This window comes from Hemibagrus wyckioides, linkage group LG08 (assembly GCF_019097595.1).
Source record: "Hemibagrus wyckioides isolate EC202008001 linkage group LG08, SWU_Hwy_1.0, whole genome shotgun sequence".
Classification (NCBI taxonomy): Eukaryota; Metazoa; Chordata; class Actinopteri; order Siluriformes; family Bagridae; genus Hemibagrus; species Hemibagrus wyckioides.
In genome coordinates, this window is record NC_080717.1 from 17,800,468 (window position 1) to 17,815,880 (window position 15,413).

General features: G+C 38.3%; 1 protein-coding gene across 4 annotated transcripts; it reads right to left on the reverse strand.

Moving 5' to 3' along the window:
* Positions 1–3,403: 3,403 nt before the first annotated feature.
* On the reverse strand, positions 3,404–14,740 carry irf2b (interferon regulatory factor 2b). 4 transcript variants are annotated; one of them, XM_058397283.1, is made up of 9 exons: positions 14,536–14,740; positions 12,394–12,486; positions 11,418–11,517; positions 11,052–11,228; positions 10,845–10,879; positions 10,554–10,665; positions 9,302–9,448; positions 7,908–7,951; positions 3,404–5,926 (listed from the first exon to the last, which is right to left on the reverse strand). In XM_058397283.1, exons 2-9 carry the CDS (start codon positions 12,478–12,480, stop codon positions 5,603–5,605), a joined length of 1,026 nt encoding a protein of 341 aa, XP_058253266.1. In that variant the 5' UTR covers positions 12,481–12,486; positions 14,536–14,740; the 3' UTR covers positions 3,404–5,602. The 4 variants fall into 4 exon arrangements, with proteins under 4 accessions (XP_058253266.1, XP_058253265.1, XP_058253264.1 ...); XM_058397282.1 differs by lacking the exon at positions 14,536–14,740 and adding an exon at positions 14,327–14,469; XM_058397281.1 differs by lacking the exon at positions 14,536–14,740 and adding an exon at positions 14,194–14,318.
* Positions 14,741–15,413: the final 673 nt, after the last annotated feature.

Sequence of the window (15,413 nt, forward strand, 5' to 3'; positions counted from 1 at the left end):
AAAGATGTGTCCTGCTTCATGAACTAGTCATTGTAAAGAGGTGCATGGGGTATTGCAGTGTGAGAGAAAAAAAAAGATGTTAGATGGAAGATCCTGGAAACAAACTAATTGCAAGAGACAATCTAAGGACTGATCTCTCTCTCTGATGCAGTTACCTGCATCATATGGTGACCAACACAGGGCCATTCATTTAGTTGATTCTGTAAGTGTTCACATTTTTTTTTGTTCTTCTGTTTTTAGATAAATAAAATCCTTTGTATCTGTGTTAATCTTAAAAAATAGTCTTAAAATAGTCCCTCCAGGTTTTCACAATTTTGTGATATCACAGAAATGAACGCAAAATCAAGCAACATCTACCATATATTAAAGGAGCTTGCAATCTTTTAAAATGACTTGTTCACAGATTTCTTGCATTTCCTTTCCACAAATTTGGGCCAAGACTCATCATGTGATGTCATCACAAATCACGTTCAGCTAAAGCGCTCTTTGTTTCATGTGTGTTTAACATGAATACAGCTATCATAAACAGTAATTACATATCTGCTTTCACTGGTAGTAGTTTAAAAGAGTAATCCTGTACTTGCAGTTTCACCAATTCAAGACTCGCCACAAGTTGCATCATAAATTAATAATAATAATAAAAAATAAAACGCTGCATTTTTGCCCACAACAATCATAAGAAAGCTTATGCAAAAGCCTGGAGGGACAGTTTAAAGTATTCAGCAGTTCTACATTTCTCAGCAGTATTAAATGGTTCTGTGTTACATAAATGTTATATAATTACTATATAACATATAATTGAATGCTGAGATTCTACTATTATAATACTAGATAATAATAATAAAAAAATATTATAGTTGGCAATCAGTTACATAAAGTAAACCCAGTAATTATTCGAGTCAGATTTTTAAGTGAATTAAATATTTGAGTTATCCCCCTACTGGCAGTTTCCTGCAAGACCACCAGAAGGCACTATTCTTCATAGTTGTAAAGTGTAAGGTGGGGCCTTCATGGATCACACTTTTTTGTCCAGCACATCCTACAGATGCTTGATCAGATTGACATCAGTGGTACTTGGAGGCCAAGTGAATATAATGAACTGCTTGTCATGTTTTCAATTGTACCTGAACAGTTTTTATAGTATGACAGGGTGAAGAAAACACTGCCATTAGGAAATACTGTTCCCATCAAGGAGAATACATGGTCTGCAACAATGTTTAGGTAGGTGACATTGTCAAAAACATCCACATAAATGCCAGGACACAAGGAACCTTGCCCAGAGCATCACAATGCCTCCACAAGTTTGCCTTCTTCCCTTAATGAATCCTGGTATTATCTTTTCACCAGGTAAGTGACACACAAATACCCTCCACATGATGTAAAAGAAAACGTGGTTCATTAGACCAGGCTCTCTGGTTCAGTTGTGTAGTTGCTTTTGGTGCACAGGGGTCAACATGGGCACTGACCGGTCTGTGGCCACACAGCCCCATACACAGCAATCAGTGATGTACTGTGTTCCTACACCTTTCTATCATAGCCAACATTACCATTTACAGCAGTCAGTGCTACAGTAGCTCTTCTGTGGAATCAGACCAGACAGGTTAGCCTTCAGTCCCTACACGCATTAATGAGCCTTGGATGCACATGACCCTGCTTCCGGTTCCCTTTGTGTCCATCCTTGGACCTCTTATGGTAGATATTAATCAAAGCATACCAGGAACACCTCATCAGACCTGTCTTTCTGGAGCTGCTCTGTCCTTGTCATTTAGCCATCACAATGTGTTCAATGTCACTTAGATCCTTACCATTTGTCCTCTATCTATCACATCAACATTCAGAACTGAGTGTTCACTTGCTGCCTAATCTATCGTACAATCACACACATGCTCACACACTACAGACAATTTACACAAAGCCACAGTGCGTGTCTTTGGACTGGTGGAGGAATCTGGAGTACCCAGGGGAAACCCCAAAGCACTAGAAGAACACACAAACTCTGTGCATACAGAACAGAAGTGGGAAGCAAACCCCAACCTTAAAGGTGCAAGGTAAATATGCTAATGACAAAGCCACCACGACGCAGCCCCCACTATTAATAATTTATTTTCTCTGCAAACTTGTCATTTTCCTAACACCCACCTGTGTGCACTTTTACTCTTAAGACACTAGATGGTGCAAAAACCGGATTTAAAGGTGAATGGGGCCACCAATTACAGGCCTCATAAACTACATCAATTAAAATTGTAATCATAATAATATATTCTGTAGCATTTATATATAGCTCAACAAGAGACCCTTTCTAATATCAACCTGAATATATTCAGATGAATAATACAAACATTTAAAGCAACAGGAAAAGAAGTAAAGGGAGACCAGAGGAAGGAAGGAAGTAAACCACTTTTATAATAAACTTTGTGCTTACTTATGGATTATATAATTAACTGCCATGCAGTTGCCATGGTGACCTAGGTGTCAATAAGGCTGTGTGCATGGGTCACCAGCTAGCACATTCTCAGCCCAAGAACAGCAACCGAAACCAAAAGGTGAGGAGCTGGCCACTTCTTTCCTTTTTATCTACAAACAGACGCACCCTATACACACACACACCCAGAGGTCAGATCATATTTCACTAGCTTCTGCCACTGTCTCTGATATGCAAACACACACAGAATGAGATTGTACGGAAACAACGAACATGCCATTATAGAACTCAGTAAGGAATGCAGACTGCTTTTCCACAAAGGATTTGAACGGTTACAACAGACCTATCTAAAAAATACTTCCAGCCCATGAAATATGTCTATAAAATATTCTTATTAGTTATCAAGTCATTAAGATGTCACAGATTTCAGTAACAGCTGCAAATGCTGAAGAACTGTTAGACAGTTTCTCTTTTACCAAGATGTGAAACTGCACCAGGAAACAACCTTGAAATGTCTTCCAGTTTCACACAGAATAATGCTATTTGTTCTGAAACTGTTAACTCTTTCTTTTACCATAACAGTCAGAAACCCTTTTCCATTTCACTAAGATTTTTTTTCTCTTAATCTTTTTTTCTCTTCGTTCGTGCCCACCCTTGTCCTTGGATTTGCAAAACATTTACCTATATAAGGTATAAGGGAAATAAACGTGTTACAATTAACTCTCGACTTCCAACTTCCACGTTTTCCATGCTTCCTGTTAAAGCCGAATCTTTGGAAGCCATTTTGTGACATGTTTGGGACACCCTGCAGTGAGGAGTGAAGGCATAGGACCAAAAGGGGAAATGAGGCATTTAATAAGCACATGTGAGTCTGTTGGTCAGGTGTCCACATACTTATGGTCTAACAGATATTGCAAGTGTAGTATCTGATCTGTAGGTACAAAATGAGCATGTAATATAATTAAAATCCAGAAACAGTGATTCTTTTTTATATATATTTATTATCAAGAAATTCTTATTTTACATAACATAATCTTAGCATATAATTAGGTATTCACTGATCCACAGGATTGAGAAGCCCATAAATGTGTATAGAGACACATTTGGTTAGATGAACACACTTCCATACACAGTCACACTCAAGGGCAGTAATATGAACAAGTTTTTGCCGCCTGTCTGATTTTCTGCACTTCACACTGAATTATAAATGATATAGTTTTGTTTTCTTTGACACCTTAGCACCTTGAAATGTCATTTTTGGTGTGCTGCATAACTCATAGATAATGAATGTATGAGGATTATAAGAGACTTTGGCATAGAGGTTCCTCATGTTATATACGTAAGAGTGTGGCTCAGCTGGCTCTCTGTCAAAGGCCTGCTAATACTATTGTGGGACAGTAGTAAAGCTGTGAGCCTGTCTTGCAAAAACCATCCACAAAATTACTAAATATAATTAAAAAAATCCTCAAATCTTCCTGATTAATAAGGTACTGGCTGAAAACCAGTTCAGTTTGCCCAAAAGCACTTAGATGATTTGCAAGATACATAAAAGTGTGAACTATGGAAAGATGATTAAAGTCTTCTCCTGGTTAGTATCAATGAATTTTTATAGTGACCATAAAACCTACTAGTGCAGTGTAGAACGCTGTGTCCTGACATGAAATAAAATACAACAACCGAAACACAGGTAGTTATTCATTTGAATGGTCCACAAGGAAATGTAAAAATATATAAAGTATAAAACACCTGTAAAAAAATGATTTGATGATGGCCTAGACCTAAACCAGTGACCTGAGCTGAGGCATGTTAATATGAAGGAAAATGCATAGGATTTCTCTTAAGCATTGAAAATCCTAACAGGATTTTGATTTTGCATTTATTGCTGGTGAAAGTGGGAGTAACAGATGTTGAGTATGGATCCTATTACTTTTTCCAGACAGTCCTGTGTGTTGCAAAAAACTACACATTTATAGTGTATATATAGTGTATATTACAGGTGAGGATGTGATTTGGCCCAGGCCTGCACTGTAAAGAAGGGAAAAAACTAAAGGGGTAATAGCTGATGTAGGACACCTGAACCTTGCTTCTTGGGATGTGTGTGCGTGTGTTTTCTGTACTTGAAAACATATGTACATAGAGATCAGTGGATCACAAGCACGTGTAAAGGGCCGCCTAAAGGAGGGGTGATGAAATCCGGCATTCTGTGGACATGTGCTTCACATGTTCCCTGTCCTATTTGTTCCCAAGAACTCTTATGAGGTTGTGGAAAGCTAGCACTCCTCTGGACTAACTGACTCCAGTTGACTCTCCACTGTCTGGAGGTGACCAGTCCAAAGCACATCCCTACTTCCTACAACTCTTGAAGGCTTGATTCTTAAAACACTATATTCTGAATTCCGGATTTCTTCTAATATATGTAAAAAATGCAGAAAACCATTTCAGGGGGCAAATGCTTTTTCACAGCACTGTATAATTCAATTTGTTTATATGTACATGTATACGTACACACATACAGTAGAAAGCAAAAAAATAAAAATATCAATGTATTTAAAAAAAATAAGTGCCATTTTGTCATTCACAAAAACATCTATGAATCAAAATCGATTATACTGGGCAAAAATGTAAATATCCACCTTTTAAAAATCCCTTAAGACACAGCAATATATCGGACAATGTCAGATTTTGAGATACAAAAAGGCTACCTTTAAAAGTGCTTTCTTCGATGGATATGAGACCCAAACTAACAAATCCTTTCAGAGAAGTGTGTATCCACAGTCATGGTGCTATAGAGACAGAAAGAAGGCCACAGATAATCTCATTCAGTGCTTTTTTTTCTATAAGGTGCTAAAGCTAATGCCTATGATTAGACATTATGACTCTCCTGTATATACACATCTGAAACAATGGCAGTGTTGACATCTGTCACTGTATTAGACCGCTCCCTGAAATAAAAACCTTGGCCTGCACCGAATCCTGCATTTGCCCTGCATCATGTCTTATCTCACCCACGGTGTAGATGAACTATTTAGCGAGCCAGACATCACCATCATCATCATCATCAGTTTTGCTAGCTGTGAGATCATCAATAGGAGGCCACAGAGTGCTGCTTAGGGTCTTTGCTCCATGCTAAATTTCAGTACAGCCTTCAATAAAGCCAGGTTCAAGAAGTGGTGATTTTCCTCAGTAACTCTTGACAGATTTTGATACGTCTGAGGTTTTCATGATGACACTGGCCCGTTTTTCGTGGACAGGAGGTTTGCTGGAAGCTGCTGGGGGTTGTGATGGAGGATGAGGCGTGGTCAAGAGGCTCCACTGTCCACCACTGTTGTAGGGACCAGGAAAGGCAGTGGGCAGTCCAGTATCCTGAACAGTTGTAATCCTGAAGTTGGGCTTAGCCTGAGTGATGAAAGTGGACATGCTGGGTAAAGATGTCCTCATTGTGGTGCTGTCCGAGACTGGTTTTGCCTCCACACGATTAGAGCCCCATACAAGTTCTTGCATGTGCTGTAGAAAAGAAAATAATGCAGGTTCATAATGAATCGATACAAACAAATGTTTTTGTGACCTTATTGATCCTTGACCCACTGATCCATCTACTCACTAGGTATTAAACCATGCATAAATACATCAATATAAATCTTTAAATTATATAATATACAGTAGAGTCAAGACAAATGGCAGTAATTCATTCTATAAACATGTTTTAGATCTTTTAGAAATTTATTGCTATTTTCCTCTTCTTAGTAGATCTGATGAATGCGACAGCAAAAAATACTATGGTCTGTCTCTCTCCGATATGCCCCAACAATAAATCACCAAGTCACTGAGAAAACCATCACACACACACAATAGCTTGGTTCCTTTACAGTACTTCAATCCCTTAAACAATAGCCCATATGGTAAACAAACCATATTCGCTGGTGATAAAAATGTAACAGTCATTAATTCTCAGCACAATTACTGACCACAAAAGTTAAGACACGCTACATTTACACTAAAAGAAAGCTTGTTGAAGTTGAGATTTTACTTTTTGCCACGTTGGAGCTCTGCATGATTCATCTGAGCAATGGAATGCAGAGAAACCCCACACTACCGCCTGTCCATCCTTACACACCCACACACTCTCACACACACAGCACACATGCAGAGATATGCAAACATTCATTCACACATAAAAACACCCAGACCATACATGCATGCACTTTAACACATAACCCCTTCAGTTACAGTTACTCTGCTATGTCTGCACACATATACTCATAGAGTCTTTACAGAGCAGCATACTAAATGACAAACTGCCCGGTGTGACTCAAGCTTCCATTTAAACTTGCAAAATGGAGCAACGAACAAAATAGAGCTCCGAGTCCACTTTAACTCTTCCGCTATTAATCACAGCTCCAGTTGTTTTTGCTGTAAATATTATCACCACCATGTCGCTATCTCCACACTGCAGCTAACTGCAAAAGTAAACCTGCTTCCTGAATGCTTGTAAATCCTCCCTGAAATGACTGTAAGACAAAGCTGATAACTCCCATTCAGCTTCACTCCATTGGTTAGTGTGTGTGCACCACAAAAGGGGAATTACACTTCTTTTTTAAACAGTAAAAGTGATACTTGACACAAAATAACATGCAACCTGAGGCTGTAGTTTCCAAACCCCACATCTGCCAAACCAAAACTACACTCAAACTAGAAATCTGAATCATGCTCCTTTCCAAAGTTTAAACACAAGATGCTCCATTTACACATTTACACCAGGCAATAGTGATTAACAGTTACAGGTAGGGCTTAAATATTTTGTACCTGCAATAAAAAAAAACAACTTCTCTTTGTAAATCCTAAAGAATTCAAGCATATGTATGCTCGTTTTTAAACCTGCTATGACTTCCCCCCCCCTCTTCTTCTTTACTTTTCAGCTTTGCATGACAGGAACTGAAAATACAGGTTGGGCCACAGCCTGAACACGCTGCTCTCCACAGACACTCCAGAAACTCCACTGTGTGGTCTAACTTCCTAAACACTATAAAGGGAAGTGTAAATATACATCCCTATTAATGAGAAATACAGACACAAAGCAGCCCATTTTGCTTCGAATCATTCGAGCTGATAAGAAACAGCAGCAACTATGATAACAAAAAGGGCACAGCCTGACAAAATTCAGGCCTGAACCATGCCACAAAGACTGATATGCCTTTTTGGACTGATCCTGGATCAGCTCCATTGAGTGTACCAGTGTTTTTCACTGACGCAAACACGTGCCTGCAAGCATTACAGGAAGCAGACATTAGGGAGGGAGCAGATTCTGGGCAATGCTCTGACGTCATGTTAAAGAGGCAGTGCTATATTTACTTGGTTGCAAAAACTATTCCCATCAGTATGATTCGTTTTTATTGGATTGATGCCACTACTACAGTCTTGAAAAAAAAAAAAAACCAAGCTCAACAGTAACCTGCTTTGCGCTATGAAATACTAGTCTTGCACATACCTCTTTGGAGTCCTCTTCACTTTGTACACTGTCAGTGTCGCTCTCTGTACACAAAAAGAGAAAAGCAGAGAGAATAGGCACTGATTACTCAGGGTTTTCCTGAAAGACAGGTTGCTGCAGCCAAACAGGCACTACAGAACAACAAAAGCACTTCCGTGTCTTCTGACATATAAAGGACTTAAAAATTTCCACACTAGGTAGGGAGATAAGCTTAGTCATGTTCTGTTGAAAATGAGCCAAAATCAACCCTCAAGTAATCACTCTCACTGCTAAAAAAAAGAAAAAAAGAAAAAAAGATGTAAAGGCATCCCTAATATAATAAGTCCTTTTTAGTGTCTATGGAGCAGACGCTTCCATAGGTTAAAGGTTAAATCACTAGTCAGTAAATCAGCTTTGTTTACATCATTTAAATTGAAATCATGAATGCATCTAATTGCATATCAATCTTTATAAAGGGTAACATGGAAAGCAGAAATAAGTTAGCTCCATGAATCAAGGGTAAATAAGGAAACATTTTTGCATGCTTTGCGCTGTCGGTTAAGGTGTGTTTGGCACACAGAACTCTTGTGGGCGTGGCATGAAACAGATAAAAAAAACCTGTTTGAAGTAATCATGAATATTGTAGCCACAGTGTGTCTGAATAAGCTGCCTGGCACACAAGCCCCACCTTCTAACCTTTGTGGTTTCTGAGATGAGAAATTCATTGGAAATACACACACACCTCTATGGTTGTTGTGTTGAGTTTAATATTACAGCCATGTCTCTCCGATATTCCAATAATATCTATGACTGTGACGCAATGATGTTAAGTTGCTGCAGCAGAGAAAAAGTGCCACCAACACAAGTGACATGGGGAGAGTGGATTATAAATTAACTCTATTATGCCAAGGGTCGGCAGCAATAAGCAAAGAACCAGTGACCTTGGTTAGAGTACAGCCAGGTAGAAAGCTGTTGAATAAAAATGCAGAGCAGAGCAGGGAGTAAAGTAAGGTAGAGTCTCTTAGGAATCTGAAATTTCATAATCGCAGTGGCTTGGGGTTTTATTCTTTATTTTACACAATGCAAAATTGCCATGTTCATTCCCTCGCCTTAATACACAGTGTTTCACTTGGCCTTTTGTACTGTTCTAACCATAAATCTATTATTATTATCGGTGCTTTTACTATTATTATTAGTAGTAGTAGTACTTCTATTAGCTATTTTCAAAAGCCTACACCTAAAGCAAATTTAAAAAAACATGCCACTAAAATAGTGGTAGTGGCTTATTCCTAAAAAGTTCAAAAATATGAAGTCCCAATTTAAAATAGTTTTTGATTTCTGAGCACTTTTCAGAGCTTTGAGCTGTGCTCCAGCAGTAGACTATAGCAGAGAGACAGAGAGGAAGAGTGTGAAACCTCCGTATGAAGACATTGGAGAGATCTGAAGGGGGTAGGAGTGGCTGGAGCTCACGGCCTGCTCCTCGTTCTCTGTCACCACCTCGATGGTCTGACACACGTCCGGGATTATCAGATGGTCTTCGGAAGGACTGCGGCTTCCAGCTTCTGTGGAAGAGAAACAAGGAAGAGAGACTAAATATGAAGAACAGGCAAGGGGGAACTGATGATGCACATGTGCGCATGTTTGTATTTGTGTATGTGGGGGAGTGAGGAGACCATCTTGGAGGAAGTGTAGGGCAACTGACAGACACCCCTGTTCTGGATGCTAAAGAGTTAATGGAATGAAAGCTGGATAGCATGGATAATTAAATTGGCATTTCCTTGTAAATAAGGCAAAGGCAAACAGGCACAGAGTCTGCTCTAATGATTCTGATTTCACTAACTTGGACTCTGACCCTGTAGGTCTATCTGATGTGGAGCTGAGCTGGACTGATAGGAAAACATTAATCAAAACAGAAATTATAAACATATGAAGGATATTACAAAGTACACTGGAGCCGAAGACATAAAAGTATAGGGCTAGATTCTTTGATGCTCAAAAGGAACAGATTTGAACCAGATTTGCAAAACACTCCCTTTATGCAAATGTCAAACTTTGTTCAAATCAAGGTTTAAAGCAAAGCAATGGTGCCGGTTTGCTATAAGAAAAAAGGTGTGTTCATTCATGTTCAGTGTAAACAGGATAAAATATATTAAAGGCAAGTCCCTGTGTAAAAAAAAAGAATGGAAAAAAGGAAAGAATAATGGTTTCAGATTTTCATCGGTCTGGGAACCTTGAACCAAAGTGTGAGTCACACTACTGAAAACAAGCCTAAAATAACACGTGTTAGGGTTTGGAGCAGCAACAAAGTGGTCAGTCATGTTGTTCTGCCCCCTCTTTTGTAACAAGGTCTATCAGCAATTAGTTGTAAATGTCCCAATTAAATAAAATTAACTTTTTAATTAAATAATTGAACCTTGAGAGATTTATCCTTGAGAGCCTTGAGGTTTATCCAAAACAGTCATTCCTTCGGGATCAATAAAGTATCTATCTATCTATCTATCTATCTATCTATCTATCTATCTATCTATCTATCTATCTATCTATCTATCTATCTATCATATCACTAGTAAAAAGCACAGTAGAGATCAAGCTCAAATAAATCTAATAGGAGAAAAATGGTAGGTGATGCAATGTGTAGGTATACATTTGTGTGTATGTTTTGTTTACCTGTTTCTGTGACAGTGTGATCTGCTTCCTGTTTAACTGTTAGTGCTGCTGCATTTCTTGTGGAGCCATTGGTACTCTCCCAGGCAGAGGAAACAGGGCACTGCTGCTCCTCCTGCCACACACGCACACACACACACACGCACACACACATGCACACACACACGCACACACACACACACAAACAAACAAATATTTAATCGGACACAGCAAATACCTCTGTTTATCAATAGTAATACAACTGTAAGATAATATATAACATATATATATATATATATATATATATGAATATACCTTTACTTTTATGTCTTTATCTGGTCTCTTTTTACCTATTAGACAAGGAAATCATTAATAATTTATGCCATTCTATTTACACCATCATTTTATTTCTTGCAACAAACATAATATGGTAAGTAAACACTATTTTAAGGACAGATTATCCATTTGCACAATAGGCTCTATGAATGTGCACTAGTGTTAAAGCCTGGAACAGATACTAACCTCTCTTGGACTGTCTTTCTGTTGCGGACAGCATCTTATAAACCCTAAAGGCATTTGTTCCTTTTTTGATGCTTTTATCTTTCACCTCCTCAATGTCAGGCAGAGAGTTCATAGCACAGCGAAAGTTTGCCTTCCATGTTTTGGGGTCAGGCTTGTCAACTCCAGGTTGGTATTTGCCTGAATAATAAAACAATATTGTGCACACAATAATAAACACAATGCATTTTTAATATGGGCGAGATGATTGATGTTCATGTCTTTTAAACAATGGGTGAGGATTTTATTGTGGGAGTTGGTTCAGTAAGTCAGTCAGTAATGGTACTTGCGTGGGTGATGGAGTTTTTGTGCGTATACTTGCACACATACCTGTGTGTATGGCCCAGTTTCGAAACAGAGGTGCATCTTTTTCCACATCCCAGCCATGTCGTGCTGCATGCATCCAAGGAATCTGAAAAATTTTCTTTTCCTACAAGTGTGGGCATTCCCAAAAAAAAAAAAATCATTGCAAACATTATGACATGATATGTTTGTGTGTGTGCGTGTGTCTGTCTGTCTGTGTGCTCATGTGTAGGTGTATTGAGCAAATATCAGATGCATGCAAGGTAAACAATCATAGACGTATTTATTACAGATACACATATCAGGAAGTAACTGTTCATATTCATAGTTTAAAAGTATGACACATTTACAGCAAAAAAAAGCTGACAGGTTCATCTTGCTCAATAGGGCCAATAGGGTTATGTGGCAATATGATATTATGGTAAACTCGTGTCACAATACACTTTTCTGAGATGTGCTCAGTAAGTATAGCCAGTTGTGGACTCTTGGTTCAGGATTTGAACTTCTAACTAATTTCACAAAAATAGGGAGAGCTCTTTTGGCCAGTTAGGAAACAGATTTGTTATATACATACATCTATATCTATAGACATATACATATATATATATATATATGTTTATGTGTACATTTTCCTTTCAGACAAACTGATTGCAACCAATTGCTAATATCTGAAATGCTTTTCTAATAAAAAATAGATTCCTTCCGTTCAATTAGATATTTAAGTCTTTTACTAAAAAACTATCAAGGTAAAAACAATATTTATCCTTTTTTTTTACTTAAGTATCATTAAATTGTTTTTTAATGCAGCTCTTCTGCAGGCTGACATGAAATTTCTCCATAAGCCTATATGTTGTACATAGTGAGTCTCGTAGAAATTCATCAAGAATCATGATATTTTTGTCATATTACCGACCCCATTACTCCATTACCCTATTACATTACATTATTTAAGAATGATGAAAAGGTATTTTCACAAATTTTAAAGGAACAGCATTGTACCTACCCTATTAACCCATTTAAGTCCTGGTATTTTACATGAGTTTATCTGTTCCTCCAGCCATGGTCGCATACGCATTCTCTCCACGGGCATAGTGGCCTATGGACAGAGGTAGAGAGAGAGACAGGGAGAGAGAGAGAGAGAGAGAGAGAGAGAGAGAGAGAGACCAAAAATGTTATCTGGATTGTGTCATCCTTAGATAACCACACTTCTACTACAGGCTTACATTTTTTTTTATTTCTGTGCAGGAAACAAAGCCAGGAAAAAGTCAGAAAAAAAAATCAGCCTGATGTATTAAAATGCTGACCCTTTTTCCAGTTATAAAGCAGATTACTGCACTTATCCAAGTGGTTTGTTGGAAAACAACTGTCTTGAATTGTCTGAGTTTCCTAACTTGTGCAATGCACTCATATATCTTGAAACTCTGGAACACAGCAAGAGAAACATGTGAAGGTGATACTTATCTATTGAGTATCTCAAAATCACAGGATGCCTTAGGCTAATTCATGCTTTGCTTTTCATGCAAATCACATAGCCTGTCTTTGTGCTTTTTGTGAAGATATGGGGCGAAATGAAAACAAAATAGACATAGAAAGCAATACTGCATAAAAGCCGTCCTTTTATTTCCATCTTGAAGTAAGACGTGACAAATAAGCTATAAAAACACTTGGACTATTTTCTTTTCTGTACTCATTTGAATATTAAGGGTATGCCCTTCGCTGCACAGACTTGCTGAATTTCAGTGATCTCTTTCCCAGAAGTGCATCCCATATCTGCACAAGGGCCAAACTTTTAGAACTAAAACTTCAAAAATTAACTACTGTATTTTATTTTATTTTTTTAAAGCAAGTCACAGCCGGTAATAGCAATAGTGCAGCAACAGTGTACAACTTGTCCTTGTGCTCAAATTTTATAGAAAGTAAATGGTTTAGCTTCCATGACATCTAACCCTATGTGTTGTATTGATTGTTGAAACATAAATAGCTTAAAAGAAAGCATTTGTACAGCTGTAATGACTGTTTTAAAACTTTCTGCCTGTCATGTAGTTTGCATGTCACTCAATATGCACATCTTCAAACCTCATGACTGATCTCTGATGCTCCTCCTTCAGTTCAGGCTTAAGAATAGGTAACTGAAGCAGCACACTCAGTGCAAAACATCAATATGATTTGACAAATATCTATACGTATACTTCTGGTTGTGTCCTGAAACTATGTACATATCCATAAATCTGAAAATCTATTCATTTTTTTAGCACTTCAGAAAGATGCATTTCTCAACAGCTCATTTTACACAACATAAGGTGAGGGTTTATCCTCCTCTCCCTTTACTTCTCAAAGTTCTAGCTTATTATTTGTGGGATTTCAGGGAACTGGATTTTCCTCATCCCAGAGTTTCCAAATTATGCAAAGTATGCAAAATTTACACCCAACATATCCAGGCTACTACAACCGGATAGAACATGTAAAATGTCGCGCACAAAGAACTCGTATTCAAACAGATTACTCACTGACCAGAACAAGCGTCACTCTAATGAGAGGTCAGAAATCAATGAACAAATAAAAAAACAAATGTTTACAGACATTAATGATCGTAATGAAACAATAATATTTAGGGTTAATATGTAATAATAATAATAATAATAATAAAACAGTTTAGCGCCGTCATGGAGAGAGAGAGAGAGAGAGAGAGAATCAATGTAAGAAAAAACAACAACAAACAAACAAACAAACCCGTATATTCAATACTACACCACAAACAAACCGACTGTTTCAGGAAATCTCTAGAAATGCTATTGTGACTTACAGTGCCATCGCTAAGCAGCATTCTCACAGCAATAATGTAAATTTTCTCTCTCTCTCTCTCTCCTTATCTCTCTCTCTCTCTCTCTCTCTCTCTCCCGCCTCAATTCTCTTTGGCCATGAACTGTCAAACTGACCCTCGAGTGCAAGTTCACCGTCCACCAATCCCTTTTAGAGCGTCAAGTCATTTCAAAAGTGAAAATAAGCATTCCCAGATCCCGCTGGATGAAAACACTCCAGCACTTTCGATTCTTTGCCTCTCCACAGCGGTGCGCGGCAAAGGCTACATGAAGCTAGCGCACTGAATAATCGGCCCCATAAATAAGAAAGGCGGAAATGCTTTTACCTGCAATTCGAGATTAAATCCGACTCGGAACAAGTCCGCAAAATGTGGCCGCAAATGCAGACGGACTGTTTTTAATTCGTGTTGAGAGGAAAAACGAAAATTGTAAGCAAATTCAGAGTCCAGAACGAAAGCAAAACAAGTTAAGGAAACGGTGCTTCGTGGAAATCCCCTCCCGAGCTCGTCTATGTGTGTGTGTGTATATGTGTGTGTATGTGTGCGCGCGCGCGTGTAGTTGCAGCGCGAGAGGGCGCTGAGCTGTGCGTCGGGGCGCGCGCCTCATTTTCATTTTCACTTCCCCGCTTTTCTGTAGAGCCTTAAAGCGAAATCAGCCGGAATAGAAACTTAGTACAAAATGACTAATAACGTTAAAACAGACTTTTTTTAACCGAAAATTATCACTAAATAAAAACTGTTGTTTGACAGAAGAAATTTAAAAAAAAAAAAGGTCCCGCTTTCCTGCCATCTATATTTAGGACATTAGTCTATTTCTGGCGCAGACTTGCAGGGAGTTGATCTCGAAATAAGTTTTTTATTTATGGGTTATTATTGAAGCTGTTTAATTTGTGTTTGTGTGTGTGTGTGTGTGAATTATTAGTATTATTACATTTCATTGGCAGACAACCTTATCCACAGCGACTTACAATTTATGTCATGTTATACAACTGAGGGTTAAGGGCCTTGCTCAAGGGCCCAGCATTTTAGTGGATCTGGAATTCAAACACACAACCTTTCAATCTGTAGTCCAACATCTTATCCACTAAGCTACCACCTCTATTATTGTTACTATTATTAGAAGACAGCTGTGGACAGAGCCACTTTCTATCACACTATCACATCGCCTCAGATCTGCCGTTACATCTGTCAGCTTGCAACAGCAA